A 27,145-nucleotide genomic window follows, 5' to 3' on the forward strand; every position below is an offset into this window, starting at 1 on the left:
GTGTGTGTGCGACTCGCCGTGCAAGCAGACGCGACGCAAGGCAAAGCAGATGTCGGTAGGAAATATTGCAGAGGGAAAAGCAAGGGAATTCCCCAGACTATCCTGACTTTCCAAATGCTGCTGCATACAAAGGCTGAAACAGGCATATGAAGGTACCTTTTCAGGAGCGATGATGTCGGCGACGCGTTCCTCGGCACGACGCGACGTGAAGTACAGGTGTCGCCTTAAGAGTGAATTTCCATCACTGCCATAAATATTGTACTATATAGAAGGCCCCGAAGTCAGAATATTTCCTTGTGCTGGACTAGGAGTCATAAGGCGGCGTCACATAACTCCCGATAGAGACTAGTTGGCATATCTGCTTGGCATCAAAGCGGAATGTCGGAGTTTTATGAAGTTGAAGTCTCCTCGATGCAAATTTCTCGAGTATCGAGAACCGAGAATACACATGTGGTGAATATTTTTTGATCCTTTATACCGACTATACACATTCTGCCTGGTCGACTTCGATCTGCCGCTCTGCTTTTGCAGATCAAAGGCCTGAACCACCTTGAAAATGTCTTTGAATAACACACGCCAGTGTTCCGAAATACATATGAACTATAGTTCAAATGGCTGATCGCGGTCGCGAATGGCGCTTGCGACATTCTCATGAAACCAAAGCATTAAGCTACGGTCACTTTGGGACCGCGACATACGACAGTCGCACTCAGACTTGGTCTTTTCTGCGCCAGAATTATTTGCGACAGGACAACAAAGGTGACGGCTTCTGTCCAAACGCGACCGGATTCTACCTTGTGGACGAACGAGTAGCAATCGCGCAAGAAAGCACAAGCACTCGACTTACCGATACACTCAACCTATCGCGGCCTGTCGGAAGGACGGCCTTACTCAAGCAGATCCCGGACGCAGCCTTTTTGCCGAGATCCCTGTTTACCTCTCAAGTACTTCACGACGTTGATTTTGACCGAACAGTCCTTGGTGATACCCTGGCATTAGGAACAGCCAGAGTCTCCTTACGGAAATCGCTGCAGCATGATTCTCCCAGTTGCATGGCCCTCGTTTTTCGAGCAGGACCAAGCGGTGACATATGTCTAACCGAAGTCGGTGGAGAGGATATTACTCTGTCTGTTGAACCTAACTCCGAAATCAGCTGCAAGATTCCAAGTGTTGCTTTAGACCGTGGAAGTCGCATGATTTCAACAGAACCTGTCCGGCACATATCCTCCGCTGGCACATTGAGTGGCCGATTTCTTGTTGTGAGGGACAGTGGAACCAGTGTTTTCGAGCTGCTCTGGAGACAAGGCCGTTTTGCTCAGGCAGAAACAGATAATTCTTCCCACATAAATGCCGCCTTCGTGGACCATAGCCTACTGTTTTCCATACCCTCGACGAGGACTGGTCAGGCCGCCCACGCCCACGCCTCGTTCCAAGCCAGTAGCCAAGATATACTCGCAATTGTGGACGTCCGTGGTCAATGGAGTATTTGGGAGATCCGCCGCAAAAGGTCAACATCAGCTCCTGTACCGTACCACGCAATTCTGAAATGTTCAAAAAACATCTCTGACGCCCTGTCTGAGCACAGTCTATTCTTGGCGGACAATTGGCATAGGATATCCTGGTTGCCAGACGCTGGAGGAACTGGTCAGCGGATTATGGTCTGCAATCGAAGATCTGCGGTGGTCTTTGATAGCGATGGGACGTTTGAAGGTCAAGTGGACATGCGACTTGGCCCGCAGTCGAATGAGACCCAGATCCTTGATGTGAGGACAAGCATTATTCGGCCATATTTGGTTTTGGCTTTGACAAGCTCGCGAATTTTGGTGTTCACATCTCAGGGACTGGGACAGCAACAGTCTTCCAAATATGAACCTCTCAAACTGGTGTGTTCTTGGGCTCACTTCCGGCATGGAAGCGATCTTAATCTGAGAATGAGTGTTGTCGAGTTCGAGCAAGGTAAAGAATCTATCGACTTGCATCTTCTGCATTCTGACTGTCGATAGATATTTGTATGCTGCTCTACTCACCGAGGAGTGAAATTGCAGTAACGTACCATTTCAGGCACGAACCTTTAGACCCAGAAACTGTGGCATTTCAGGCTCCGGCGATTTTCAACCTGCCAACCGAAATTCGGAAGCGAATGGGCAGCATCACCGACATATCTCTCCAACCGATTAAGTTAGACACTGACTTGGCCACGCCAAAGCCTTCATATCATCTTATGAAACTGGTTGCATCAACCTATCAGGGGACTATTATTGAGGCTGTGTATAAACATCAGTTTGCCCAGAGCGAGGGTGGACAAGCTAGGACTGAAATTCCTAGAATGTCATTGCCTCATAAATCTGTTGTGAGCACAGCGCTCGTCGCTGTGTCGGACCTAGCAGACCTAGGAGATTTCATTGTTGGCGACGACGAGGAGGAACGACAGAGGCCCGAGATAGAGGACACAGAGCAGAGCCTTACTCTATCCGTCTCTCAGCCACCTTCTCATACTCGTGATTGGAGAGCAATCTTCGAGTATAGCCGGTTTCTTCCCCCAGACCATGCTACCCTGCCATTCGTGGATACTTTGGGTATGGCAATTCGCCACTTTGAACGCTTGCAGCTACAGGAACGTCGTCGGCCGCTTCAAGTTCTTTCACAACTCGTCAGCCAGCATCAGATCAGTGACGTCGAGCATGATTCGGAAGCTACCACAATGTGGACAGAAGAATTAGCACGACGAGATGATTTGCGACTCGATTCGGTAGGCCTAGATGGCCTCTCCGCCTTGTCTTCTGAACAGAACTTGCTTTATTTGTATCAGCTGGGTTTGTTAACTTATGTGGCATCTCTTGGCGAGAATGTTACCGACCGCAATCGCGTCAACCGGGAAAGGCTTGTCCGTCACATCGTAGGGGATGTCTTTCTGGGAAACATTGTCGTCAGATCCATCAACACTACGAACCAATTTCTGGAGCCCGCCTTGCCATCTTCTCCCCCTGAGCCGCTATCTGACGACACACGAACCACGACTCCTCTGCCAGCGGCAACTCCGAGTCTAGCTGCCGAAGAGGAACCTACGGTGACCCGCCTTCGAAGCTACGTGTCGTTTCGGGAAAAGGTTTCTCCCTTTCAAGCTTCTGACCAGGAGAATATTTCCAACATTCTAGCTCATCTGCCGGACTCTATCGATGAAGCCCCTGCGAATTACTCGTACCAGAACACAAATCAAAGGTTGAAATTGGTTCAAGAGGAAGCCGCAGCACAGTCGTTGGACCCAACAGAAAGGCGGAAGGCAGAGAGGCAAGCAGCTCGTTTGCAGAAAAAGCTAGAGAAGTCAATACGACTTGGTCAGGAAATTTTGTCACAGAGAAATGTGCTCCCGGGCATCAATAGTATTGGAAGAGGCGTCGGTATGCCAGGCAGAGAGGTACAAAGTAGTCAGCCAGCCGTGGGTGGATTCAGTCAAGGCCCTAGTCAGAGTCAAGGCATCCCTGGGTTGACCATGACACAACCAGAGCGAGGGGCTTTCGGTACGCGACCGTCCAAGTCGAAGAGTAAGGGGAAAGATAAGGGATCGAAGCGAAAAGCAGGCTTCTAGAAATTCTCACAATTACAGACAAGTATGAGCTTTGTGCTTCCAATGCATGCCAAGATGATGCTTTCCTACCCCGGATTTTGGATTCTCCATATTCCGAGAGTGCCGGGCGCAGGCAGAATCGGCTAGTCCTCTCTGGGCGGGTATGAGTGCGGGGAAAGCACCTGAGGAGTTCAACTAGCGCAGGGATGCGGTCATAGTCGCGTGAGGCCGCCTCGTCACCTGTTTACTGAGCGATTTCCCTTCATCAGCTTAGTGGTCAGTTGTGGTACCTGACACCTTACCCCTCAATTGCTGCCTCCCTCTGCTCTTCATCCTCTGACCTTCCCTCTCATCTCTACCTTTCCTTGCTACTCTTGGTTCGTTCACACACAACACACCAAACTACCAATCTATTTCCCGTGACTATCACAGCCATTGGTTCTGGTGAGCTTCCTATCCAGCCTCATCTCGAAAGACTCTATTTCGACTCTGGCCTACTTGAAGCTGTATCTGACTTCTCCTTTCTAGACCTGACTTGACTCAACTACACTCACACCCCTCCATCAATTCAATCCATCCTCTCAGCATCATGTCTGCCGACACATCGGATCTTACAAAGGTCGATTCCGCCATTGGCGGTATGGCCGGCTCTCCCCCAAAAGAGACCAAGCGAAGACACACCTCTTCTGCCCCTGGAGTCATGAACCTCAATGATCTCGGTAAGCATTGACCATCCTCTCGGCCTTATCCTGCTAACACTCGTACCTAGAGAAAGAAGGTACAAAGATTGCTGTTGCACCCGAAACGCAAAAGACAGGATGGTAAGTTACAGACTATTCACAGCACTGTGCAAGGTTAACATGACACCCTTCAGGAAACTCAATACGTCAACCAGCACTGTCGAAGATCCTTCAATCCTCAAGAAGATGCTCACCGAGCCCCCAGTCAAGAAGATTGACCTGCACTTCCCCCTAGGTCTGGAGGTTACAGCACGAAATCTCAAGGGCGTAACGATAAAGGATGCAATGGATGCCATTCACAAGCAATTCAAAAAGAAGGTAAGCAGACTACAAAACCAAAGGCTCTGCTCGCATGCTGACACTTTGCTCTCAGGCCGATGACGAATTGGAAGAGCCATACCTGAAAGGCTTCGAGTGGGATCCCGAGGAGTCATGGACAAGACTGAAGGTGCACACCCAGAAAGAAGGCATGCCTGTAGGCAAGAAGTCCAAGAAGAAGGGCGGTGATGATTAGACATGTCGTCTACTTGTAACGGACAGACGTATGTCAGCGTCTGGCCGACTAGTACTGCTACAACATGACACAACTTGATCCAGACGGATCGTATCTGCCACTCAAGCAATTGTGGTATGAATTACATAGTGCTCTTGGGGCTTTTTCTTCACGTCTGGCCAAGGCGGCATTTCCTGGCCACCGCGCGCATACCGCGATCAAGCTGAAAGTGTTTGTCTAGTCCTGCAATGAAATTACCTTTGAGCTGAGCATTCTACTACTACGTGTTCCACTTTCTCCCAGGGCAATCTGTGGTATTCGAGGTGGATAGTGAGGGGGGCCTAATCGATATCTTATCAGATCAACAGCGGTGCCACTCGAAGCCTTGGGTAGTCTTGGTACAGGCCTGTATTGTGGACGGGAGATAGGCTGACTATCATTAGTGGTATGTGGTGATAGTTTTGAGCCTTGCTGCAACCGTCCATTGGGTTTTGGTCAACAGAAACCTGTGCTCCATACAGACGGCGTGAACAGCAATGTGTCTGGCCTGAAACTGAAGTGCGAGCCTGACTCAATAGGATGGATGCAGTTTGTACGCAGATCCCCGTCAGATCGTCTTATCAGTGACAAAGACAACCCCATCAACCGTTCAACATGTCTCATATCTGAATCTAAGTATGTGAATCTATCTTTGTCGAAGATCAAGTAGCAAAGATGGGCTCCATATCAGGAACAGATGTCGCTCAGGCCTCTGTGGTCAACATACCCATCGTGGATCTCGGGCCATTTTCGTCACCGTCCAGCACCGCCGAAGAAAGGCGTGTCGCTGCAGAAGCGCTGGTCAGGGCATGCAGGGACGTGGAGTTTGTTTACATCCAAAACCACGGCGTCTCACAAGAGGAACTCGACGAGGCTTTTCGAGTGTCGAAAAACTTTTACGATCTCCCGCGCGAGGAAAAGATGAAGGCGCCTCACCCTCCAGGATGGGCAGTCCACCGAGGGTATTCGTGGCCGGGGTTGGAAAAGGTGTCAAACATCCTCAGCAAGACCGACGACGAAGAGTCGGTCAAGCAGTTGAGGGAGGTCCAAGATTTCAAGGTCCGCAATCTCAATAAACACTCCCGCGCCATCGGGGAATGACATCCCAGAAACTGATCGTTGACTGTTGGTGTGGACAATCACAGGAAAGCTACGAGGTCGGATCAGACAACAACCCGAACCAGCCCAACGTGTGGCCTCCGGGCGACGTCATGCCCGAATGGAGACCGTCCATGACCTCCTTCTACTGGACTTGCTTCGAGGCCGGAAAGAGGATTCTACGTGCGTTGGCCCTGGGGATCGGACTCGACGAAGACCACCTCCTGGGTTACCACAGCGGCGACTACAACCAGCTTCGTCTCCTGCACTACCCGCCGATCCCAGCAGAGGCCGTCGAGGGGGGCAAATTCGCCAGAATGCCCGCTCACACGGACTGGTCCACGATGACCATGTTGTTCCAAGACGACTGTGGGGGTTTGCAGGTGGAAGATCCCAGGAGGCCTGGAGAATTTATCGACGCCCCTCCCATCCCCGGCACTCTCGTCATGAACGTAGGCGACTTGTTGATGCGATGGAGCAATGGTGAGTGAATGTCCATCTGGCCGTGGTTTTTTGTTTTGCCCCGTGGCGTGTGTTTTTGGGGGTTTGCTGATTGCGAATGGGATTGTTCGTCTCCATGACAAAAGATTACCTCAAATCTACGCTGCATCGAGTACAGTTACCATCCCGGCAGGACCGGTTTTCAGGCGACGAGAGAATGACGAGAGCACGATACTCGATACCCTATTTCATCACGACCGATCCGGACAGGCTGATCGAGTGTCTTCGCTTCGACGAGGAGCATCCGCCAAAGTATGAGCCGATCACGCAGCGCGAGTATTCTGCAATGAGGGCCAGGATGCAATATTGAACCGCAAAGTGTGACGGACGATCATGTATTTCTGGTTGTAATGCTGTTTCGTCCGGGGAGAATGATTTCTCTCCGGCAATGATCATCTTGCGGTATTAGTGAGTACGATACGGAGTCTTTCAATATATAAATAGTTCCAAGTGCCGAGTTTTCTAAGAGCCGAGATTGACGACCTTTCTCCTCGGTTGTAAACGATTTTGTTCTGTGATGTTCTGTGAGTCATCTTAACATAGAAAAAATTGATGCGGCAGTTTATACGGTAGAGAGAAAAACACAAGAAATACGTTGGGCACAGGAAAGAGTTTACGCTATGACACATTAAATGATCCCAGTGTGCATATATAAGTAACAAATCCTCGAAACACTCACCAAACTTCTTCGGAGACTCGAGTACATAGTATATACTCGCAGTGTAGTACCTCACTTCTCGCAGTCATGGCGTCTTCTCAATCACCGGTCCACGCGCCACCTCATGTCCTCGAGCTTCTTTCCGAATTACACCAGAGATCCATCGATCAAGAGGCGGCGATTGCGGGTGATCGCAAAAACATCACGTCCGAGACCGAGGACCAGTATGAAGCCAGAGGCACCACGACCGGTGGTGGTGGTGATGAATCAAGGACCAAATTCGACCAACTCATGCTCGACAAGTTCATCGCCCTGGACCAGGACAAGTGCGAGTTTATGTACCAGTTGATCAACGCCATGGGGGCCACCAACGTGGTCGAGGCCGGGACCAGTTTCGGGGTCAGTACCATCTACCTGGCCCTCGCCGTCGCTCAAACAAAAGCCGCCACGGGCAAACCTGGCACGGTCATCGCCACGGAAAAGGAGACTTCAAAGGCGGAAGTGGCACGACGGTACTGGGCTCGGTGTGGTGCCCAAGTAGAGGAGCAGATTGATTTGAGAGTGGGGGATCTGAGGGAGACTTTGAAGGTTGATTTGCCGGTGATTGATCTCCTCCTCCTCGACAGTAAGTATCCATACCTTGTATACCTACTACTCCCCTTCTCTACCTGCCTTGTTTTGTCTAGCCTTGTCTACACGGAGATTCCTCCATTCAATGATGGCCGACTGACGCCACTAAAATTGCCAGTCTGGACACCAATGGTCCTCCCGACTTTGAAAACGGTCTTGCCACGTCTTCGACATGGTGCTGTGGTATTGGCGGACAACACCATATCGAGTGCGAAAGGGTACGAAGAATTCTTGACCTTTGTACGAAATCCTGAGAATGGGTTTCGCAACATGACATTGCCGTTCAACAATGGCTTTGAGATGAGTGTTTACTTGCCAAAGTCGGGATGAGACGAGCATTCAAAGACTAGAAGACTTTATTCTATTCGGTATATATATATATCTACTACTCAGTACTGCTCCTACTTCTTCGCAATGGCAACATACGCGATGTGACGTAAGCCTTCCGCAGGGCCAGCTTCGCGGGCTTGCAGGAGCTTCAACATCTCAGGGCCCAACCTCTCCTTCTCTTCCTCGCTCCAATCTTTGACCGCGGCCGGGTAGGTTTTGGCCACCATATGGACATCACGCAGAAATGGATCGACGAGAGCATCGGTCCATCTCTCGACAATCTGGATTTTGTTGCCCTTGAAGCCGGCGTTTTCGAGGACAGAGCGTAGAGTCTCTTCCTTGCTCCATTCCTCTTCCCACGGCGCCCCCAGTGGCTTCAGGTCGGGCCGGATCAGTTTTTGGGCTTGCTTGACGGTTTCCATCATCCGCCGTTCCTTCCACGTCGTCACGACGGCGGTCCCGCCGGGCTTGAGCGTGCGGTATATGTGATCCGCGCCCTTTTGTGGCTCGGGCAGGAAGAAAATGCCAAAATTGGTGATGCTCAGGTCGAAACTTTCGTCGGGGAACGTGAGGGCCTGAGAATCCATCACCGAGGCTTCCACATTCTTCCACTTCAGCGTCTCGCCTTTTTTTCTCGTAACTTCAACGACCGACGGGACAAAGTCGGTGGCGTGGATGGTGGGAAACGATCCCGTCTTCGCGGCCTTATCTTCCAGGAATTGGGTGACGAGACCGGTGCCACAGGCGTTGTCGTGAATCACGGCGGTGGAATCCGGAGCTGGCAACATTTCGTCCAGGACCTGGTGGGCTATGTCGCCGGTGATGAGGCCAATAAGACCTTCATATGTACTTGCCAGTTCATTGAAATGGCTTGCAGGGTTGTCAGTCATCGTGATTTTTTGGGGGGGCGACAGTATAAGCACAAGCGCTACTGATAACAGGGGAAGGACAATTGAGGTCTGGGGAGAATCGTTAACTGGAAACGTATCTTGTAGTCAGTTGTCAGCGTTCGGAGATAAATTTTTAAATGGTGGACGGGGAAACTCCGTATGAGTATTCCATAATTCAAGACTTCAAGTTACCTAGGCATCTACCTAGGTGCCGTAGGTGGGCAGTCAGAAATTGTTCTAAGGGAAACTTGTAGGCGTTGGCCTCTAACCTTATAGGTGTCGGGTACCTAGGCAAGTACTAATACTATACCTACGGAGTACCTATATTATACTTACCTCTGTCAGGGTAGAAGAACAAAGTAGGTCTATTGTTCCTTGTTTTCTCTTTTCCCCTTCTTCATTCCCCTTCCAATTCTGTCTCCATGCATGATCATCGTCATCAAGATATTGAACAGCTGCATTTTCGTGACCGCCTCTGCAAAACACTCCTACCTCATTTCTTGTTCTGGTGGCACAAGACATGCATGAAAAGTCATAGACTTCCTCTCAAAACATTGCTTTGAATCCTCGTCTTTCCCCTGCTTGGTCTTTCCCATCCTCGTGTCAATCACCATGATACTACTACAATCCATCCTCGCAGCCATCCCTCTACATGCAACTCTCGCAAGTCCAAACCTCCAAAGCCGGCAAGATGGTCTCGAAACATTCATCGCTCGAGAACAACCCATCGCCCTCGCCGGTGCCCTTGCCAACATTGGCGGTCTCAATTCATCTTGGGTTCAAGGTGCAAGCCCCGGCATCGTAGTCGCATCGCCATCGACAGTGAACCCGGACTATTTCTTCACATGGACTCGTGACTCAGCACTGACATATACAATGCTCATCGACGAACTAATCTTTGGCAACACCAGTCTCCGAAAGACCATTGAAGACTACGCGACCGCGCAGGCGATCTTACAAACCATCGACAACCCGTCGGGCTCCCTGTGGCCGGTCGGTGACGGTCTCGGAGAACCCAAGTTCTACACCAACATTACACCCTTTGATGGCCCATGGGGACGACCACAGCGTGATGGTCCAGCATTGCGAGCAACCACATTCATGAACTTGGCTCCGGTTCTATTCAATCTCAATGAAACCGATATCTTTTTGAAAATCTATTGGCCGTTGATTTTGAATGATCTCAACTATGTCGGGCAATATTGGAATCAGGCAAGTTCTTATCCTCTCTTGACACACAACTACTTTGTCCCTTTATCGACGCTAAGAATCTCGTCCAGACCGGCTTCGATCTATGGGAAGAAGTCCGCGGCTCTTCATTCTTCACCATATCAGCTCAACATCGGGCACTCGCTCAGGGCGCAATACTTGCCCAAAAACTCAACACGACATGTGGCCCATGCAAGCAAGCGTCTCAAGTACTGTGTTTCTTGCAAAGTAATTTCTGGAATGAGTCGGGCAAGTACCTGGTTGCCGACATTAACGTCAACGAATTGTCACGTAGCGGTATCAACAGCGACCCAATCCTGGCGAGTATACATGTCTTTGATGCTAATGCGACATGTGACGCTGGAAGTATGTTCGCTTTTACATCCCATCTTATTCAATGTTGTCAGCTCATACTAACTTTGATGATGGCTCAGCTTTCCAACCATGCAACTCGAAAATGCTAGCAACCCACAAGAAATTGGTCGACAGTTTCCGCAACCTGTCCTGGCCCGTGAACAAAAACGCAGGTCCGCGTGATGCTATCCTAATAGGTAGATACCCTGAAGATACGTACTACGATGGAGGGGCGTGGCCGTTATGCACCTTTGCGTGTGCGGAGATGCTCTATGACGCTGTCGCTCAATTCAAACGATCCGGCACACTCAATGTGGACAGCATTAGTCTGTCGTTTTTCCAGGATTTGAGCCCAAACATCAAGTTGGGGGAGTACAAAGGCACACAGATGGATGGTATTCTGACGAATGTGACGAATTATGCTGATGGATTTGTCAGGGCCGTTCAGGTATGTACTCGCCAAACCTCTGTCCCTTGTTTTGTTTTGCATTCCTTTGCTCTGTGCCCACGCTCACCCTCTTCGTGGGTGTAAAGGCCCACCTCCCCACCAACGGCAGTATAAGTGAACAATTCAATCACACGACCGGCATGTCGACATCAGCATCTAAACTTACCTGGTCCTTTGCTTCATTCATCACCATGGCTAGACGCCGCGCTTCACACTTCCCACCACCATGGGGTGCCACCTCGAAAGTTGCAAATACCAACCTCACATCCTCTCAATGTCGACCGTCTTCGTACAATGGCACGGGCAAGTACGCTCCCGCCGCGGCTGCGGGAGCACCAAACATCACCCTCCCGTGCATGGTCGAGGTCTTGTTCGAAGTCAACGCGACGACGCAGTTTGGACAGAACATCTACGTCGTGGGTAACGTGACGAGACTGGGTGGGAAGTTGAACGATCCAAAAAGAGTGACCGTACCTCTTAGTGCGGCGAACTACACCTCGCAGAGACCAGAGTGGTACGTCGACAAGTGGCTGGTAGCTGGACAGACGGTGGCGTATCAGTATGTTTTGCAGAATGGGGACGGTGGTGAATTTGTGTTTGAGAACGGTCATGATGGTTCTCGAACATTGGTTTTGCCAAAGTGTGGAGGAGGGAGGATGACGACGAATGATGTAGCTACATTTGGATCTTGATTAGCGTTGTCTACTATGGAGTAAGTATCATGGAGTATGAAAGATAGATATGAGTATGATGGTCTATCAGAAACATTGATGGTCTATCTCGGTCATCACAACACGGTGGCCAAAATGAATCCATTGAACACCGGGTTGGCAGACATGGCCGGGTGGCAGACCACGGTCGGCACGAGAGTCGCCTTGACTCTGTCGTCCTTTCCGACCTTGGTCAGGACAGATTCGGTCGTCGGATCTTGTTCTTCCCTACCGACCTGTCCATTCTTGAACATGGAAGCCACCACGTCGTCGAGCCAGACACACCCTCCCCGTCTCGTCAGCTTCACGGCCAGGTCGAATTCTTCCCACTGTCGATCCAGGTCGGCGTCGATGAAGACGAGGTCGAACCTTCTGCCCTCCCGCACGAACCGAGCCATGACCTCTTCGGCGTCGCCCAAGACGACTTCGACGTTGCCCAGACCCTCGACGTTCTCCAGCGCCACGTCTCGGTGTTTCGGGTCGGCCTCTACGCTCGTCACGCGCACGTCCGCCCCCGCCCCGGCGAAACATATCGCGGAGTAACCTCCCAACGTGCCTATCTCGAGGACCGACTGTGCCCCCATCAGTCGTGCGACGATGGACAAGTGTTGTCCCGCGAGGGGTAGGACGCTGATGGCTGGAATTCCCTTGGCGGCGGAGTTGGTCAGGGCACGTTCGAGTCGGGGGTTCGGTCGGAGCAAGGCAGATTTGGCTCGGTCTTCGACGGTGGCGGCGGAATGAAAATTGTTGAAATCCAAAACAGATTCCATGGTGGTTGTCGGAATGTGGAAACTTTTGTGTCTGGATGGAATTTCGTACGCTTGGGTGAAGTTGACCCGAGGCCGGAGATGTTTACTGGTGATGTATATCTAACTACTTGGTAACAAGGTAGCGAAGATCAAGAAAAGTAGACTCCGAGTAAAGGACAATATTTCACGGGACGGTTACTTGGGAAGATACTGTAAGTATATATATCTATATATATATATCTGACACACCTGCGTAGAGGTAATAATGATACCTCCATGTGACATTTCCAGCCCATGTGAAAATTGTCACACCTCTCAATTGTCAGAGTGTGTTGTTTGCTCATCGTATTTCGTGATGAAATGAGATGGTCGAGAGTATCCGACGTGAAGAAAGATCCTTTGTCAAGAGGCCCACCTCGCATCGCCGAAAGGGGATAAACGAAGCACTACTCAACCACCTCCACCTCGCTCCCTCCCAAAAAAAAAGAAAAGAACGAAGCAAGCGTCTATTCGAATAACCATCACTCTGGTCCACCCAGAAAAAAGGATTCCTTCCTGTGGAGCACTAATTACTGACGAGACGCATCGATATGACATGTGAAGAGTGACGAGTGAGTGTTATGAGGCATATCCCGATGTCGCTCTGGTAATCTCCCTCTTTTCGGACTTCGTTCCCATCACTTCGTATCGCTCGATTTGGTCGTCTAGAGCCTTTTGAAAATCCTCTCCTGTTTCTTGGTCCTACTTCATGGTCCGAGCCCAACTCGAAGTCAGTATGCACAACAGATCAAACTCTCCGAGGCAACAATCACCCACACGTCCGGCCACTATTCCTGGCCTCAACACCTTCTTGCTGGCCGGGCATGACGGGGTATTAGTGCCCGTGCGAAATCCCATTTGGACCGACCCGAACCGGCCTGATGAGAGCACCGAGGGTGGTGTCATCGTTCTTGACCCTTCGAGGTCAAAGAGACCTCATCACAAGTCGAGACGAGGATGTAGGAATTGTCGAAGACGGCACGTCAAGGTAGGTGCTACATTTTATTTCTCTCAGACATCCATGCATCTTGGTCGTACACGTCATAGACTCTGAAAAACATTCAACGTTTGTGGTATATGTACTGAGTGTGAGAGAAAAAACAGTGCGACGAAAAGTTTCCAACATGTTCACACTGTTTACGTCGTAGAGAGGAATGCAAGAGACAATCGACACCCACCGCCGATGACAAACATGTACCGTCAGTGGCAAAGCCCAAGAGTACTCATGCTTGTCCTCGTCCTCGGTCTCACACTCACACTCGAACATCACGACGAATTCACCATCACTCTCCACCTCTCCTGGACAGTACCGGTATCGGTGGCGGCGGCGGCGGCAGCAGCAGCAGCAGCAGCAACACCACCACGGTCAACACGTTACACGTCAAGTTGTTCCACCATTTTGAAACCACCACTCGACACACTCTCTGTTTTGGGTCGGTGTGGGAAGGAGCCATCAGGTGGTCATTGGAGAATGAAACCCTCATGCACGCCATGCTCTGCGTCTCGGCGAGACATCTGGCGTACCTGTTTCCAGACGACCCAACGTACAGTCTCGCGGCAAGAGCCCACCTAGTTCAGAGCCTCGGTATGTTTCGTCGAGACATCGACAACAACAAGACCCTGACGGCTTCAGATGCCGACGCATTCATGGCGACATCTATACTCATTTATTTTGAGCTCTGGACCGAGACGGAGTTTGTCATACAAAAGGGTTCCACCCGAGACGGACGCGAAGCACGAGACGCGTTGGATTTGTCGAGGGACAACATGATCCCTCTCGCTCGGGGATTGGTCGAATTGTTTCTTCGCTCGGGGCCTGTCTTGTTCGACCGCGGAAACGGAAACGAGGATCCAGGAAACCCAAAACCGTCCGTCTTTGTCGCCGAGATCCAACACAGTCCTCGTCGCAATTTGGAAAATGCTGCTGCGATCCATCAGGGTAGTGGACTGAGAAAGGACGTGGCTGTCGACTCTATTCGTTCGTGGTCGGTACCGGCAACAGCATCTGGACCAGAACAAGTCTCTGATGACAGTGACAGGAAGAGTCAAGATGAAATGGACAATGAGAATGACACTGTACCTTTGCCGCCACCACCAAATCCAGCACAGACTCCGGCCCCCTCAGCCCATGAGAAGGGATATGGACACGAAAAACTAGGCGAAGATGAAGACGCAGTCGCAGAGTCTTGTACCTTTCAATCTCTACACGAAGACGCCACCTCTCGCCTTGCCACACTGTGCATGTTCCTCCCCGAGATGCGATCAGGGCCACACCGAGACCGAGATGAAGAGCGACTGTCAAATCACGAGACCGAACGTGACCACGACGGGTTTCCTCTTCTCCCTCCTCGACAGCTCCGTGCCGACCTGATCCGGTACGCGTTCACGTTTCCGATCTTGACCCACGAGTACCTTTCGAGACTCGTCTCCAGGCGACGGGACGACACACTCACAGAGCCGGGTCTCGTGGTGCTGTACCACTTTTACAGGTGCGTCCGGATCTTGTTGGGCGACGACTCCCACGCGTGGTGGACACATCGAAGGGCCAGGTCGATGGAATCTCTACTCGAGCAACAACTACGAGAGACACTCAACGTCGATCGGTGAAGATACCCCCTTTCTGCACTACTCACAGAAGCCATGACCACGGAGCCACTGACCCGTTATAATGTTGTAAACTGTGAAATGTATTTTGTGCTTTGCAGTGTGTACTTTTTTTTTTGATCTTGATACTACCATGACGCCAGAGTCATCCGACATTGACATTGACAATTCTCGTGCATGTACATGTACCTAGGAAAATATATATCTAGGAATGTCCAACGATGGCCTTTGGAAGGTAAGGTTCCTCGAGGTACTTCATCTCGTCTTCGGTCAAGGTCTTGCCGCGGACGTCGGCCGCCTCGTCCAACCGACTCAGATTGCTGAACCCTACGATCGGGATGGTCCCCTTTTGGATGATCCAGGCCAGGGCGACCTGACTCATCTTCCAACCCTTCTTGTCGGCGACCTCCATGACTCGTTTGATGATGGCGTCGTCCCCGTCGACCTTGGGGAAGAAGGCACTCTGTTTGGAACTTTCCTCGCGAGCCGTGCTCGCCGACCCCAGAGGCCGGGCCAGGAGACCCCTGTACAAGGGGGCCCACGGGATCAAGCCCACACCGGTCTCGTGACAGAAGGGGATCATCTCTCTCTCTTCCTCTCGGTAACACAGACTGTAGTGGTTCTGCATGGAAACGAACTTCGTCCAGCCATGAATCTCGGCGGCGTGTTGCATCTTGGCGAATTGGTAAGCCCACATCGAACTCGCCCCTAAAAATCCCCGGGAAGAGGAAGAAAATGTCAGTCATCGTCGTTATTGAACGTCAAGAGGATCCATGAGTGTCGTGAGAGACCCCCAAAAGGAGGAGAAAGGTCGACAGAAAAAAAAGAACTCACCAATATATCTAACTTTACCAGCTTGGATGAGATCGTGCAAAGCCTTCATGGTTTCCTCGACCGGGACGGTGGCATCGAATCGGTGGATCTGAAGGAGATCGAGGTACGATGTACCGAGACGTTCAAGACTGGCCTCGACGGCGTTGAAGATGGCCGCTCGGCTCAACCCTCCCTGGTTGATGTAATCTTTACTCTTCTTGAGGTGTTGAGGGTACCTGATGTGTACCACGTTCGGTTCTTCCCCGACCGTCCCGAAACACTTGGACAACAAGACCAGTTTGTGACGTGGGATGTTGTGCTTCTTGATGGTGGCGCCGATCATCTTTTCCGAGATTCCGTTCGAATAGACGTTGGCCGTGTCCCACGTGTTGAGGCCACGATCGTACGCCCCCTTGAGTAGTTTGTCGACTTGTTCAGGGTCATCGACGACCCACGGTTGCCATTCTTTGGAACCTGAGAGACAAAACAAAGAGAGGGAGACGTTGTCAGCTCAGCCTTGGTTGATGGAAGAGACCGGGAAGGAGAATAACGACAACATTGATTGGATACACAAAAAAAAAACCAGATCAAGCCGAGACATACCAAAAGACATTGCACCCAAGATGGGAACCGACACCCTCAAACCGGATTTACCCAATTGAGCGTAAGAGACTTTGGTATTGTCCAAACTCTCTTGGAGGGACCTAGGGAGACCGGAATCACCCATTGTGTCGTTGGTTCTTTGGTTACGCTTCGATACTACTGTCTCGGTGATGGAGAGTGTTAGCACACCAGAGACTTGCACACGTCACCGCCCTCTTTCAAAGCTACTCAACCAGTAACGAGTCCAGATCGGTATTGTTTTCTTTCGTCGTGGGGAGACTTACATTTGCTGAGTTAGGAAGGGGTTGGCTTTTTGCGAGTCGGCTTCTTCTCAGATTCTCGAACAAATCGTTATTATCCCCGAGGGTTGTGAAAGAGTCGTAGGGAAAAACGACAGAAAGTCGGCAACGAGCTACCTCATCGACGGGGTTTATATACCTTTCAGGCCTGAGGAATCGAGAACCAGATAAAAAAACAAAACCCCCCCACCTACCTCGAGGCACCGATGGCTTTGACCGGCAATGTGCCGACCACCCTTTCAACGAGAAGAAATCCAAAAGGCTACAGGGTTCTCTGATATGCCGGAATCGTCACCAAACAAGTTCCCAGTTCCCATAAATCTCGTGTTGTTCTCGGAATCTCATTCGCCGACACGAAGCTTTGGTCGTCGATGGCTTCCACACCCCGCAGCAGGCAAAGCCGATGATGGGATGATTCCACCCCGCCCACTGAGCTGCCGTTATTGCCATCGATGAGCCCGGATAAAAGAAGAGGACACCAGAGATGCGAGAGATTCTGGTCGGTATCGGGTGTCGTTTGCTCGGACTTAGCGGACTTTGGACGATATAAAATCCACCACCTTCGCTTCGTTTGCTGACTAAACACAGCTTTCTCATACTTTTTGTACCGTAGTTACGAGGCCGTCAATACTTCCACTACTCTTCTTGAGGCTACCAAATGGACAAGTACCACATCTCAGAACAAAGTACTTTGCAGAGTCGATCTAAAAGTCATGAAAAATTCAAATGCATCATCATCTTCACTGTTGTAATATTGTACACAATAGTACAAGTCATAAGGATGTAAAATCCCCCTTTCACCCATTCCTTATTGTTCCAAAAGCCCCAATACGCCCATTGTGTGCTATCACATGTATGAAAAAACAAGGGAAAAAAGACCACAGGTCATCCTCAATCATAATCACTTCTTCGTATCAAGCTCAACCATACTCCGTACAAAGCCTAAGCCTTGCATGACTTTTTTGCGGGTCTTATGGTCATGATCCATCCGGTACACTCACCACACAACCATCACCTGTGCCCGATTAGATCCATAGCATCCTCTTCCTCATCCTCATCATCGTCCATGGCGTTGTCGCTACTACTCTCACTCTCGGACTCGGAGACAACCTCTATCTCCTCGTGCTGACGAGGAGAATTCGGTCGTCCCCAGAAATCCAGGTCATCATCATCTTCCAACGGGGTTGCGCCACGTCTCGGTGGTTCGGCTGGTTCCATTGTCCGTTGTCCGGTTCCGAAGTAGCTCCCAATCACCGGCGACTGAGATCGGACAGATCGTGCCGTTGGAGAGTGCGGCGAAAGCCAGGAAGTCCGGCTCCCTGGAGATCGAGTATTGAGTGCAGTATCAATAGGTCGAGGTGGAGTGCCATCAGCAGGCCGAGTGGTCGCAGGCTGGGTCAACTCTCCTGTCGGAGTGTGGCTTTGACTGGCCGTGATGGCAGCCTCGCTAATGCCGGCTTGCTGAGCTCGCTCCTGCTCCCGCTCGAGTTGGGGCGTATGCTCGGCGCCCAACAATTCGAGCTGCGTAGTGTTGTATGATTCACAAAGAGAACATTTTAACCCCAGCCAGTGGTATCTGGTCACACTGCGACTGTTGCAATCGTTGCAAAAGATATAAGCCCGATTGTCTCGATATTCTTCGGGCATAGGCTGCTCTTCAATATGTCGGTCCAATCTGCGAAATTGACTTTCCATGTTGGCAATACTCTTCGAGCATATCGGACATTTGTAACTAGCATTGCACCATTCGGCAAAACAGTCCTCATGAATGCTATGTCCACACCGCATAAACACCACCGACTTGTTGGAAGTAAACATGTACTCTCCACAGATGGGACAATCGCATTTCGTACTCCTCTCAATGCATTTGTGCACACTCTCTGCCTGGATTGACATACAAGCCCCACACGTTCTGCAATGGAAGAAGTCTTTCCCCAGACCTTGGCCAATTCGGCATATGCCACAGTCATCACAATGATAGATGGGCTTGTTCGGATCATCACTCCAGAGTCTGCAGATCCGACAGTAATAGCTGGCTGTCATGGTCCGGCATTCTCGGCAAAATTGTCCAACGGGCTGAGGAGTTTTACACAACATACACAACATATGTTTGGTCTCTCGTCGCGGCAGAGTATGATCTTCCACTTCATCATGGCACAACCGGCAAGGATACCATTTCTGACAGGTGTTGCATTGCATCTTGACATTTCGTTTATAGTGAACACAGCCCAAGTCTGGTGCAGCTGGCTCAGGCGGTTCTCCGCCCAGATTCATTTCGTCCTGCACAGGCTCTGGATCTAGTGGCGCATAAGTCGGGATCAAGTCTTCTGCAGTGACATTGTAGACTACATCATGGCTGACTCCAGAGGTTATTGAGACTGGGGATCCAGGGCTCCGAGAAATGTCGCGTGCTTTACTTGAGGCCAGGATTGGGGACCGTAACGCTTGAATGGTCAGATGACGTTCCATCATCAATGCATGTACCAGTCGGGACTTTTCAGCTTGTGTCCCTGGTCCATTCCGCACAGCATTAATCTTTTGTCTTAATACTCCCATGCCGTCGTCTTCTGGTAGTGTGCCTGATCCATTTCTTCTGCGCCGCTCATGCTCCTGGTAAGCCTCTCGCCTTGCGTCAATATCTTCGGTTTCGTCGAACGAACCGACATGAACAACTGCCAGCGGATCAGACATGGAATGTGGTCGCGCGCTGTCTTGATGCGCTCGTGATCTGTAGGATAATTCCTGGGCAGGATTCAGAGACCTGTCGCTACTGGTTCGATGTTCTTCGCCCAGGACAGGCCGCGAGGAAGATTCAGGCTCGGTGTCCAAGCGGGGAAACTCTGCTATAGCCGTGTCGTGGCTTGAAACCGTTCGTGCCAAATGGCCATCCATTGGCTCCAGCGGAGGTGAAGGGATCTGATCGTCGAACGCATTCAGCTGATTCACCCATAACTGTATCGTTCTTGTAATGGACTGCACCGTGGTCTCTTTATTCTCTGGTTCAGGCTCTTCGAGCGAAGGGGGCGGAGACGTCGTCCATAGACGGGATGGGTTCCAGCGTTGGAAGTCGGGAACAGTAGGGAGGAATCCGGACGAGGGCGGTTCTTCGGCAGTGCTGAGTCTGGAAAACCGTCGCGCTTGGCGAAGGACAGGTTCGACAATGAACGAAGGCAAATACTCACTCATTGAAGCCGTAGAGTATGCATAGTATGAAGAAATATTGTAGAGGGCGAAAGGTCAGTGCTAAGAGTTCGATCGGGTTAAGAGTCTAGACTGGATGGGAAGCGGGAAGGAGCGAGAACCAAGAACGGACAGTAGTACTGTAAGTAATACGAGAGAGTCAGTCGTATCTCGTATGGGGAAAGGAGAAAGCGGCGTAGATCTGACTGACGTCGATGGTGTGACGGCGACAATGTGAAATCCACCACTTGTCCATTTTAGGAATCATCTGTTTTGTATCTGTTATACACTACACCATTGTCTACATGAGTATCAATTCCTCGCTTGCTACTCTGTACTCTGTACAAAAAAAAATACACAGTAGGATTCTGCAAAAATGGCAAAAACTTAACTAGGATTTATCTCCCATAGGAGCCTAGTCAAGAAAACCCCAGTCGTGTAAGGATTTTTTTCCCCCAGATGCCTCCCAACTCGGGACCAGTGAAGGTCTTAAACCGATCTATGGTACTCGCTCTGGAATCTCCCCTGTCGCAGCGCTTACAACTTTTTCTAACCCTCTCCAGGGACGCTTGTTCCTCCTATGTTGTCCTCCCACTTAGTTGTCGTTGCCCCCAATTTGCCCCAGAATTAATATCCCACTGTTGTGCCCACTGTTGTGTGTGTTGAACCCTCGGATTGATATCTCACTGTGGTTGACCAAGTTGATTTGTTTGTTGATTGACTCAGTGAATTTATCCTCGTTGAAGTAAAGTCGTAATTGAATAATTGTTGACTGAACCGCGATTCGAACCCTGTGCCCATCTCGCCTAGAAGGAAACCGCTGACCACATGGCCATGTGGCCGTGACCTGAGCTCCTTCTAGGGGTCTTGGTGTGTTGAGGGTAAAATTGAACTTTCAATATGATAACCATCGATTTTTCGCCAGGTCTTCACTGTGGATAGCTCCAACTGATCAAGGTGCCCCCTTCAGCCTGCTCAACGCGCTCCTGGCCTTCCTCTCAGCCCATCCCAGTTCACTCCATCCCAAAGTCATCTTCCCACTTGAGTCAATTTGAAGAACAACACGTTCCACTGACACGACGCGATAGTAGTCTGATCCGTCCACATCCACGCTTTGTTGTTTCTTGTCAACCCACGTGTTCACTCGATGTCTTCTTTTGCCGTCGCCTCCAACTCTCGAAGCGTTACTTCAATTTCTGATGGCTCTGTGATAGACCAAACCCCACCCCCTTTGGTAGATGATCGGCCGACCTCTTTCGATACCAGATTGCGTCCGACTTTTCCAGGACCAAGACCAAGCCAACGACGAGTCCCAGCTTGTTTGTGCAAGTATTTAATCGAGTCCCACCACATGATTGTTCCCACGGCTTGGTGCGACAGGTTTTGGATCAGGTCTTCTTTGGATTGGAATGGGCGCGCGGTCACATTGCTGATACAGGGACATCGTCCAGGAAATGTTACCTTGTCGGCGGTCAGAGCCTTCCTCATAAATTCATATGCAGGCATCATGATAGGACTGTGGAAGGCCGATCGAGACTTCAACTCCACAGCCCGAGGGTCATGTCCTCCAAACTCGCGGATATGGACGAGAAGATTCCGAATCCGTTGAAAGCTTCCGCTGAGGACGATTTGGTTTTTGGAGTTGATGTTGGCGATCGAGACTTGTCGTATGGCAGGACGGGCACTGGAATCGTCCTTTGTACCTTCAGTCCCATGGCTCAAGAACTCTCTGACGCTGGCAACCAAGGACTCCATCTGCTCGGGTTCACAGACCAAGGCTATCATGCCGAAATCTTCTCCCGATTCCTCTTTGGCTTTCCTTGTGCATTCGCCCATGACCTCTCCTCGTCTTCGGACAAGGTCCAGGGCGTACGCGTATTCCAGGTTACCAGCTGCAACAAGTGCTGCATATTCTCCCAAGCTGTGGCCCAGAGTGACATCGATCACTTCTTCGGGCTTGAAGCCAAACTCTTTTTCCAAGACCTTCAAGATCATGATGGAACAGGCCATGATGGCGGGCTGCGCATTTTCGGTCCTGTCTATATCGATGATTGGCCCTTCCTCAATCAGTCTTGACAGCTTGCACTTGAGTATCTCATCCATCTCTTCCAAGATTGGTTTGCATGTCTGAGGAAATGCTTCGAGCCATGGCCTTGTCATGCCTTTTCTCTGAACTCCATGGCCAGGAAAGAAGAGGGCGGTTCGGAGAGTGGGCTCTGCTGGCGTACTATACGGCCTGGAGGTTCGAACGATGCATCTTGCGAGGCCGTGCAGGCCTGCATGAGAAGGACGATACATGGGAGAAGTGGAAGGGTTGAGGGGGTTCCTACGGCATCGTATTGAGCTGCCACGTTCGAGACATGTAAAGGAGGTAGTGTATGTGAGCAAGGCTCATCAAACCACTACACTTGGTCTGATGCGATGAAAACCAACAAAGGATGTCGAAGCATAAGACCCATTCATTCCCTTGCACCCGAGATGGGAATACGTGGGGAGCTTGGGATGCGGAGAGAATCCTCGTACTCCGTACTACAAACTCGGAACGAATCCTGCCGAGATTGTTCCAGCTGATGTTTATCCCTCCTATATCCAGTTGTCTGGTAGACCCAGTCAAAGGATAGTAATCAGAATGGTTCTTGCTCTTGTATTGTATCCAATGCCTTCGTCTCGAAGGGTCCGCAATAGTATTGCAGTATGAATCAGTATTCTCCTCCCTGAACATGTTCATCCGCCTGGAAGATGATACCACAAACAGAAAACAGTAGAACTTTTGAAGATATGCCTACAGACGTTTTGACACGACGGTGGTGATATGTATTCGTTTCTGCCGCACTCATGGCGACACCGCCCTCACGAATGACCGCGTGGAAGATGGCACCAAAATCCATTTTGTCCTTCGTGAATTATTAGATTGAATTTTCGATTTGCTGACCATGAAGAAAATGACACAACCTCTAACAAGATGAACACATAAACAGGGCAACTTCTGACCAAGTCCTTGCTTTCGAGCAGGTCACTACTATCCCAATGCCAGGGAAATCGCGTCAACAACGTCCAGAGACTGATCATGTCTCGACCGAAACCCCTCGAGTCGTGACACCAACGTCTCTGAATATCTCACTCACCGAGCCCGAAAGAAGCAATGCCTTCCTCAAACATCAGTCACTAGATGCGTACGTAAATCGCATCATTTGTTCAGAGTGGTGTATTTTACATCATGATCCAGCGCATGATACCGATGACAGGGTCTGTGAAGTGTTGAAGACGGGAAGATACCAACTCGGATCCACACAAGATCTCATGGAGCGTCCGGGGCTCATATGGCGTGAACTCGTCACTGACAAGGAAGTCCACCAACTACTCAGACCTGGCCCTCAATTCTTGGACACTAGAATCGTGATGGCACACATTTTGAAACTCGACGAGATCGTTCAGGCCTATAGACGATTTATCGACAAACGAGACCAGCTTGGGTTACTGGCGCGCCAAGTGGTGAAAGATGAACTCAAGGACGGCGGTCTAGCCAGATGGGATATTCTTATGAGGACTTGCGCGAGCCATTCTCATTCCATCTTCGAGTACCTCACGAGACACGTCGAGCGACTGGAAGACGATTGGATCGTAAAACCATTGACAGCTCGGATGCAACTACATTATTCTCACCCGGGAGGCACATTTTACACCCGTCGAGAAATGGTGGCTTTTGCGAGAGTGGTCAATGAAAAATGGATGATGATAGACCAGGCCCGGCTATCGCACGATCTGAAGAACGCAGAGTACTTGGCCCAACTGAACGCCGATGTTCGTGAACGTCTATCTCACGCCACGACCAAGTTCCTCAAACATCGTCCCGAGGTTCTCCGTTCGGAGTTGCTGACATCATGTTTCCGACTCCCGTACAACTGCGTTATCAAGTCTTCACTTTCAGTTGCTTCGTCCAAGGGGGCCATTCCAGTATTCACGTGGCCAGACGTCGAGGAACAACGGAGAAAGTTGAGTCTCGCTTGGCGGCAAGAAAATTTGTGAGACGAGGAATCGGATTCCTTGAGGGTAGATGGAAATGTTGAGACACGGATGCGATTTGGCAGGGGCGCAGGAAGCCAGAAACTGGCTACTGAGGTGATCTTCTAGGCTGGCGGTTTGCGGCGTTGATTCTGGTTCAAGTAAGAACTATGGCAAAGGGTCAATACGTGGCTCGGTTGGACAAAGGACGAGATCAGACATTGTCGAGACTTCGATCAATTTCATGCTTCTGCTACGCTCAATGTCAATCGAACATGCTTCTGCGAGACAGACCACAATCGGGTACTCGTAGATAGTTGATCTCATCGGCTCGGTGTCTCTGGCCTGGATCGATTACCTAATACCAGGCTATACCTAATCGGGTAGGTCTCTCTGTACTGTAATATTTTCCGTTGCAGTAGAGCATCTTCGCCGTCGAAGCTGCGCTGTAGCAAAGTCGCACCTCGAAACCATCCCAAGCTTCCAAGCCGTTGACGGACGTTGTGTGCGTCGTCATCGTTCAGTATGCCTCCGAAAACCTCGCGGCGCATTGCCGTTCCTCTACCTCCATCGTTTCTCCTCCCTCGACCGGTGCTCCGACAATCCATCACATCCTCACAAAAGCGAAACTTTGGCATCAAATCGATAGACCCTCCCAAACACAGCAGATACAATGTCGTGCCGGGCATCCAACCTCTCCTCTCTACGCCCGCCGCGGCTTTCGAGCGCAGGCTGGCGTCCGACACACTTCCCCTCCGGACCGGAGCTCTGGCCATCAAGAAGGGCATGACCGCCGTGTACGACGTCGAGTCCGGGAGACGCCTCCCCTGCACGGTCTTGCAGCTGGACCAGAACCAAGTGGTCAGCCACAAGACGCGGAGGCGTCACGGATACTATGCGGTGTGCGTGGGCTGCGGATCACAAAACACAAAGAACGTCACGAAGCCGATGCTGGGTCACTTCTCCGTCCAGGGTGTGAGCCCCAAGCGTCACCAGCGAGAATTTCGAGTCCGCGGCCCGGAAGGGCTGTTGCCTGTCGGTCAAGAGATCCGCGCAAACTGGTTCATCGAGGGGCAATTCGTCGACACGCGGTCAAACTGCAAGGGGAAAGGTTTCGCTGGTCCGATGAAGAGGTGGGGTTTCAAAGGTCAACCTCGAAGTCACGGTCACTCCAAGAGTCACAGATCACACGGTACGCTGGGTCAGGGCCAGGGTGGTGGTAGCAGAGTGTATCCCGGCAAGAAGATGGCTGGCAACATGGGCGGGCAGAGAAACACGGTGCAGAGTCTGCGAGTGTTGCAGTCAGACCCGGAGAATGGTTTGGTCGTTGTGAAAGGTGAGTTTCGGCAGACACGCATGCTTCAAAGCTCTTTTTGAATACTAATCTGTTGCTATTTGCAGGCGCCGTCAGCGGACCGAAAGGAACGTTGGTCATGATTCAAGATGCGTTGAAGAAGAATTGGCCTACCGTTCCCGAACCTCCGAGTCCAGCAGAGATCACTGAGAAGTTGCAAGAGGCTGCCAAGGTTGAATCATAATGTCCCGCCATATGCTGCTGCTACTTCTTAGCGCCAAAGCTCTGTACCAGTATCATACATTCCGTGAGTTTCATTTCTGGATTTGTGGCTATGAGGCATGTATAGGACTACAAATAGCAGAATTCAAAATTCGAATTCGTGAGATATCTATCTACGGGCGTGATTCTGTACTGTGATGGTTTCGTCAGTGTTTTCCAATGAGTCGCGTGGCTAGGAGTCTCGTCTATATTTTATTCAACGGTGCCAAGAATAAATCAATGGATTCCAGCAAACATACAATATTCATCGAGGAATGATTTAGATGCTAGCTTAGATGTGACATGAAACGACCACAATTTCGACCACTCTGTGAGGTACGTAAAGACATGACATAATATCTCCCATGACGACAATCTCAGATACGCCGTGAGTGCTCCGTGGAGAAGAGGCACCATATTACAAAAAGAGCATATGGTAGGGTAGGGCACGGTGGGGGGATCATGCACCCTTGTACTCGTACCTCATGCCCTGCAGCTCCCTCAAACCCATCTGGATCTCCCCGATGCTCCGTCTCGCCATGACGACCATGCCGAATATCACGGCCGGCAGGACCAGAAACAGCCACAACCCCTCCGGGACGTCCGCCCGCGCCCTGTATCCCACGGCGGCCAGGAGGAGAATCCCACATATGGCCACGTTCATATAGGGCAGGTATTGCTTGACGGGACCGTCTTCGGCGCTGGTCGCGAAGAAGGACAAGAAATTCTTTCCGGAACCTGAAGCGGTGCTCATGCCAGTCCCAAACACCACACTCGGTGGTGGCGGCCGTCCCGATGTTGATTTTGAGCCTGTCGAGGGTGATGTAGGAGCAGAAGAGACGGGCATGAATGACATCATGTAAGCGCTCGAGCCGAGGGACGTGACGCTCAACAAACACAACAACGCCATGATGCGCGAAGTGGCGATGAAGAGGTACCAAATAAAGGGGAGCGTGACGACCAGCGGAAGCGCCGTGAAGATGAGCCTGTATTGTGCGTTTGTGGAGGATTCCGAGGCTCGTAGTTTTGTGAGGAGGGTTTCTTGTTCTGTAAATTTTGTTTTCGGGGGAAATCATCAGTCAATCTGCTTTTTGTGCCCTGGTATATCTAGATATACATGGTATAAAATCGAGATCATAAGAAAGGGAGGGAGGGCAAACGTGGAGGGACCACAAAACAGTGCTCTGTTGGTTTGACTCACCTTGTTCATCCATTTCGTCGTGCGATACATCAGTCCCATCATCATCGGACGGGTATTTGAACGCTTTGCGCAGTCTGGTTGCGTTCATGGCTGGAAGGTGGTATGAGATAGGCCACCGAACCACAAATTGATTTGAAAAAGGCTCATGTGCTTTTCATTCGTCTTTTGGCTTAGAATGTCGTATACACCCACAGAAAGAGAGAGGGGGGGAGTCTCTATCGGTGCCTACACGCTAGCCAAGGCGCGTGATTTGGGAAATCTGACTGTATAAGCCTGGTACTCTCGAGTTGAGTTGTTGGGCTTTGAAAGAGGGACGTCGACTTGTCAATCTCAAGTTTGACGGGAGACGATCATGGACTTTTGATGAACAAACTCGATTCGATCCGGATTATTTCGACAGAGGTGTTTTGTCAACTAGGTGAGTACGTTGGCGCC

The 27,145-nt window shown here is 50.7% G+C and overlaps 14 protein-coding genes across 15 annotated transcripts; 8 read left to right on the top strand and 6 right to left on the bottom strand.

Annotated features, from left to right (window-relative positions):
• Window positions 1-447: 447 nt before the first annotated feature.
• Window positions 448-3,640, top strand: PV06_05164 (uncharacterized protein). The gene is made up of 2 exons (XM_016406140.1): window positions 448-1,956; window positions 2,004-3,640. Exons 1-2 carry the CDS (start codon window positions 612-614, stop codon window positions 3,584-3,586), a joined length of 2,928 nt encoding a protein of 975 aa, XP_016264346.1. The 5' UTR covers window positions 448-611; the 3' UTR covers window positions 3,587-3,640.
• A 514-nt stretch (window positions 3,641-4,154) lies between these two features.
• On the top strand, window positions 4,155-4,819 carry PV06_05165 (uncharacterized protein; the record flags this gene model as incomplete). Its single annotated transcript, XM_016406141.1, has 4 exons — window positions 4,155-4,284; window positions 4,335-4,386; window positions 4,440-4,623; window positions 4,679-4,819. The coding sequence occupies 4 exons, from the start codon at window positions 4,155-4,157 to the stop codon at window positions 4,817-4,819; spliced, it is 507 nt and encodes a 168-aa protein (XP_016264347.1).
• Window positions 4,820-5,512: 693 nt separating this feature from the next.
• PV06_05166 (uncharacterized protein) lies at window positions 5,513-6,746 on the top strand (the record flags this gene model as incomplete). Its single annotated transcript, XM_016406142.1, has 3 exons — window positions 5,513-5,896; window positions 5,983-6,418; window positions 6,523-6,746. The coding sequence occupies 3 exons, from the start codon at window positions 5,513-5,515 to the stop codon at window positions 6,744-6,746; spliced, it is 1,044 nt and encodes a 347-aa protein (XP_016264348.1).
• A 194-nt stretch (window positions 6,747-6,940) lies between these two features.
• PV06_05167 lies at window positions 6,941-8,496 on the top strand. 2 transcript variants are annotated; one of them, XM_016406144.1, is made up of 2 exons: window positions 6,941-7,719; window positions 7,843-8,496. In XM_016406144.1, the coding sequence occupies exons 1-2, from the start codon at window positions 7,182-7,184 to the stop codon at window positions 8,052-8,054; spliced, it is 750 nt and encodes a 249-aa protein (XP_016264350.1). In that variant the 5' UTR covers window positions 6,941-7,181; the 3' UTR covers window positions 8,055-8,496. The 2 variants fall into 2 exon arrangements, with proteins under 2 accessions (XP_016264350.1, XP_016264349.1); XM_016406143.1 differs by having other exon boundaries at window positions 6,941-8,496.
• On the bottom strand, window positions 8,092-9,005 carry PV06_05168 (uncharacterized protein). The gene has a single exon (XM_016406145.1). The coding sequence runs from the start codon at window positions 8,942-8,944 to the stop codon at window positions 8,126-8,128; it is 819 nt and encodes a 272-aa protein (XP_016264351.1). The 5' UTR covers window positions 8,945-9,005; the 3' UTR covers window positions 8,092-8,125.
• Window positions 9,006-9,366: 361 nt separating this feature from the next.
• Window positions 9,367-11,745, top strand: PV06_05169 (uncharacterized protein). Its single transcript, XM_016406146.1, has 4 exons — window positions 9,367-10,156; window positions 10,225-10,519; window positions 10,588-10,955; window positions 11,042-11,745. Exons 1-4 carry the CDS (start codon window positions 9,557-9,559, stop codon window positions 11,645-11,647), a joined length of 1,869 nt encoding a protein of 622 aa, XP_016264352.1. The 5' UTR covers window positions 9,367-9,556; the 3' UTR covers window positions 11,648-11,745.
• Window positions 11,743-12,435, bottom strand: PV06_05170 (uncharacterized protein; the record flags this gene model as incomplete). The annotated part of the gene is made up of 1 exon (XM_016406147.1): window positions 11,743-12,435. One exon carries the CDS (start codon window positions 12,433-12,435, stop codon window positions 11,743-11,745), a length of 693 nt encoding a protein of 230 aa, XP_016264353.1.
• A 727-nt stretch (window positions 12,436-13,162) lies between these two features.
• PV06_05171 (uncharacterized protein) lies at window positions 13,163-15,060 on the top strand (the record flags this gene model as incomplete). The annotated part of the gene is made up of 2 exons (XM_016406148.1): window positions 13,163-13,441; window positions 13,558-15,060. 2 exons carry the CDS (start codon window positions 13,163-13,165, stop codon window positions 15,058-15,060), a joined length of 1,782 nt encoding a protein of 593 aa, XP_016264354.1.
• Window positions 15,061-15,262: 202 nt separating this feature from the next.
• Window positions 15,263-16,597, bottom strand: PV06_05172 (uncharacterized protein; the record flags this gene model as incomplete). Its single annotated transcript, XM_016406149.1, has 3 exons — window positions 15,263-15,765; window positions 15,892-16,344; window positions 16,474-16,597. 3 exons carry the CDS (start codon window positions 16,595-16,597, stop codon window positions 15,263-15,265), a joined length of 1,080 nt encoding a protein of 359 aa, XP_016264355.1.
• Window positions 16,598-17,476: 879 nt separating this feature from the next.
• PV06_05173 (uncharacterized protein) lies at window positions 17,477-20,108 on the bottom strand. Its single transcript, XM_016406150.1, has one exon. The coding sequence runs from the start codon at window positions 19,956-19,958 to the stop codon at window positions 17,784-17,786; it is 2,175 nt and encodes a 724-aa protein (XP_016264356.1). The 5' UTR covers window positions 19,959-20,108; the 3' UTR covers window positions 17,477-17,783.
• Window positions 20,109-20,233: 125 nt separating this feature from the next.
• Window positions 20,234-22,413, bottom strand: PV06_05174 (uncharacterized protein). Its single transcript, XM_016406151.1, has one exon. The coding sequence runs from the start codon at window positions 22,248-22,250 to the stop codon at window positions 21,093-21,095; it is 1,158 nt and encodes a 385-aa protein (XP_016264357.1). The 5' UTR covers window positions 22,251-22,413; the 3' UTR covers window positions 20,234-21,092.
• Window positions 22,414-22,979: 566 nt separating this feature from the next.
• On the top strand, window positions 22,980-24,217 carry PV06_05175 (uncharacterized protein; the record flags this gene model as incomplete). The annotated part of the gene is made up of 1 exon (XM_016406152.1): window positions 22,980-24,217. The coding sequence occupies one exon, from the start codon at window positions 22,980-22,982 to the stop codon at window positions 23,976-23,978; it is 999 nt and encodes a 332-aa protein (XP_016264358.1). The 3' UTR covers window positions 23,979-24,217.
• Window positions 24,218-24,399: 182 nt separating this feature from the next.
• Window positions 24,400-25,642, top strand: PV06_05176 (50S ribosomal protein L3). The gene is made up of 2 exons (XM_016406153.1): window positions 24,400-25,290; window positions 25,356-25,642. The coding sequence occupies exons 1-2, from the start codon at window positions 24,480-24,482 to the stop codon at window positions 25,490-25,492; spliced, it is 948 nt and encodes a 315-aa protein (XP_016264359.1). The 5' UTR covers window positions 24,400-24,479; the 3' UTR covers window positions 25,493-25,642.
• A 136-nt stretch (window positions 25,643-25,778) lies between these two features.
• Window positions 25,779-27,143, bottom strand: PV06_05177 (uncharacterized protein). The gene is made up of 2 exons (XM_016406154.1): window positions 26,711-27,143; window positions 25,779-26,556 (listed from the first exon to the last, which is right to left on the bottom strand). Exons 1-2 carry the CDS (start codon window positions 26,796-26,798, stop codon window positions 25,970-25,972), a joined length of 675 nt encoding a protein of 224 aa, XP_016264360.1. The 5' UTR covers window positions 26,799-27,143; the 3' UTR covers window positions 25,779-25,969.
• Between the last annotated feature and the right edge of the window lie 2 nt (window positions 27,144-27,145).

Source organism: Exophiala oligosperma (genome assembly GCF_000835515.1).
Source record: "Exophiala oligosperma strain CBS 72588 unplaced genomic scaffold supercont1.4, whole genome shotgun sequence".
Classification (NCBI taxonomy): Eukaryota; Fungi; Ascomycota; class Eurotiomycetes; order Chaetothyriales; family Herpotrichiellaceae; genus Exophiala; species Exophiala oligosperma.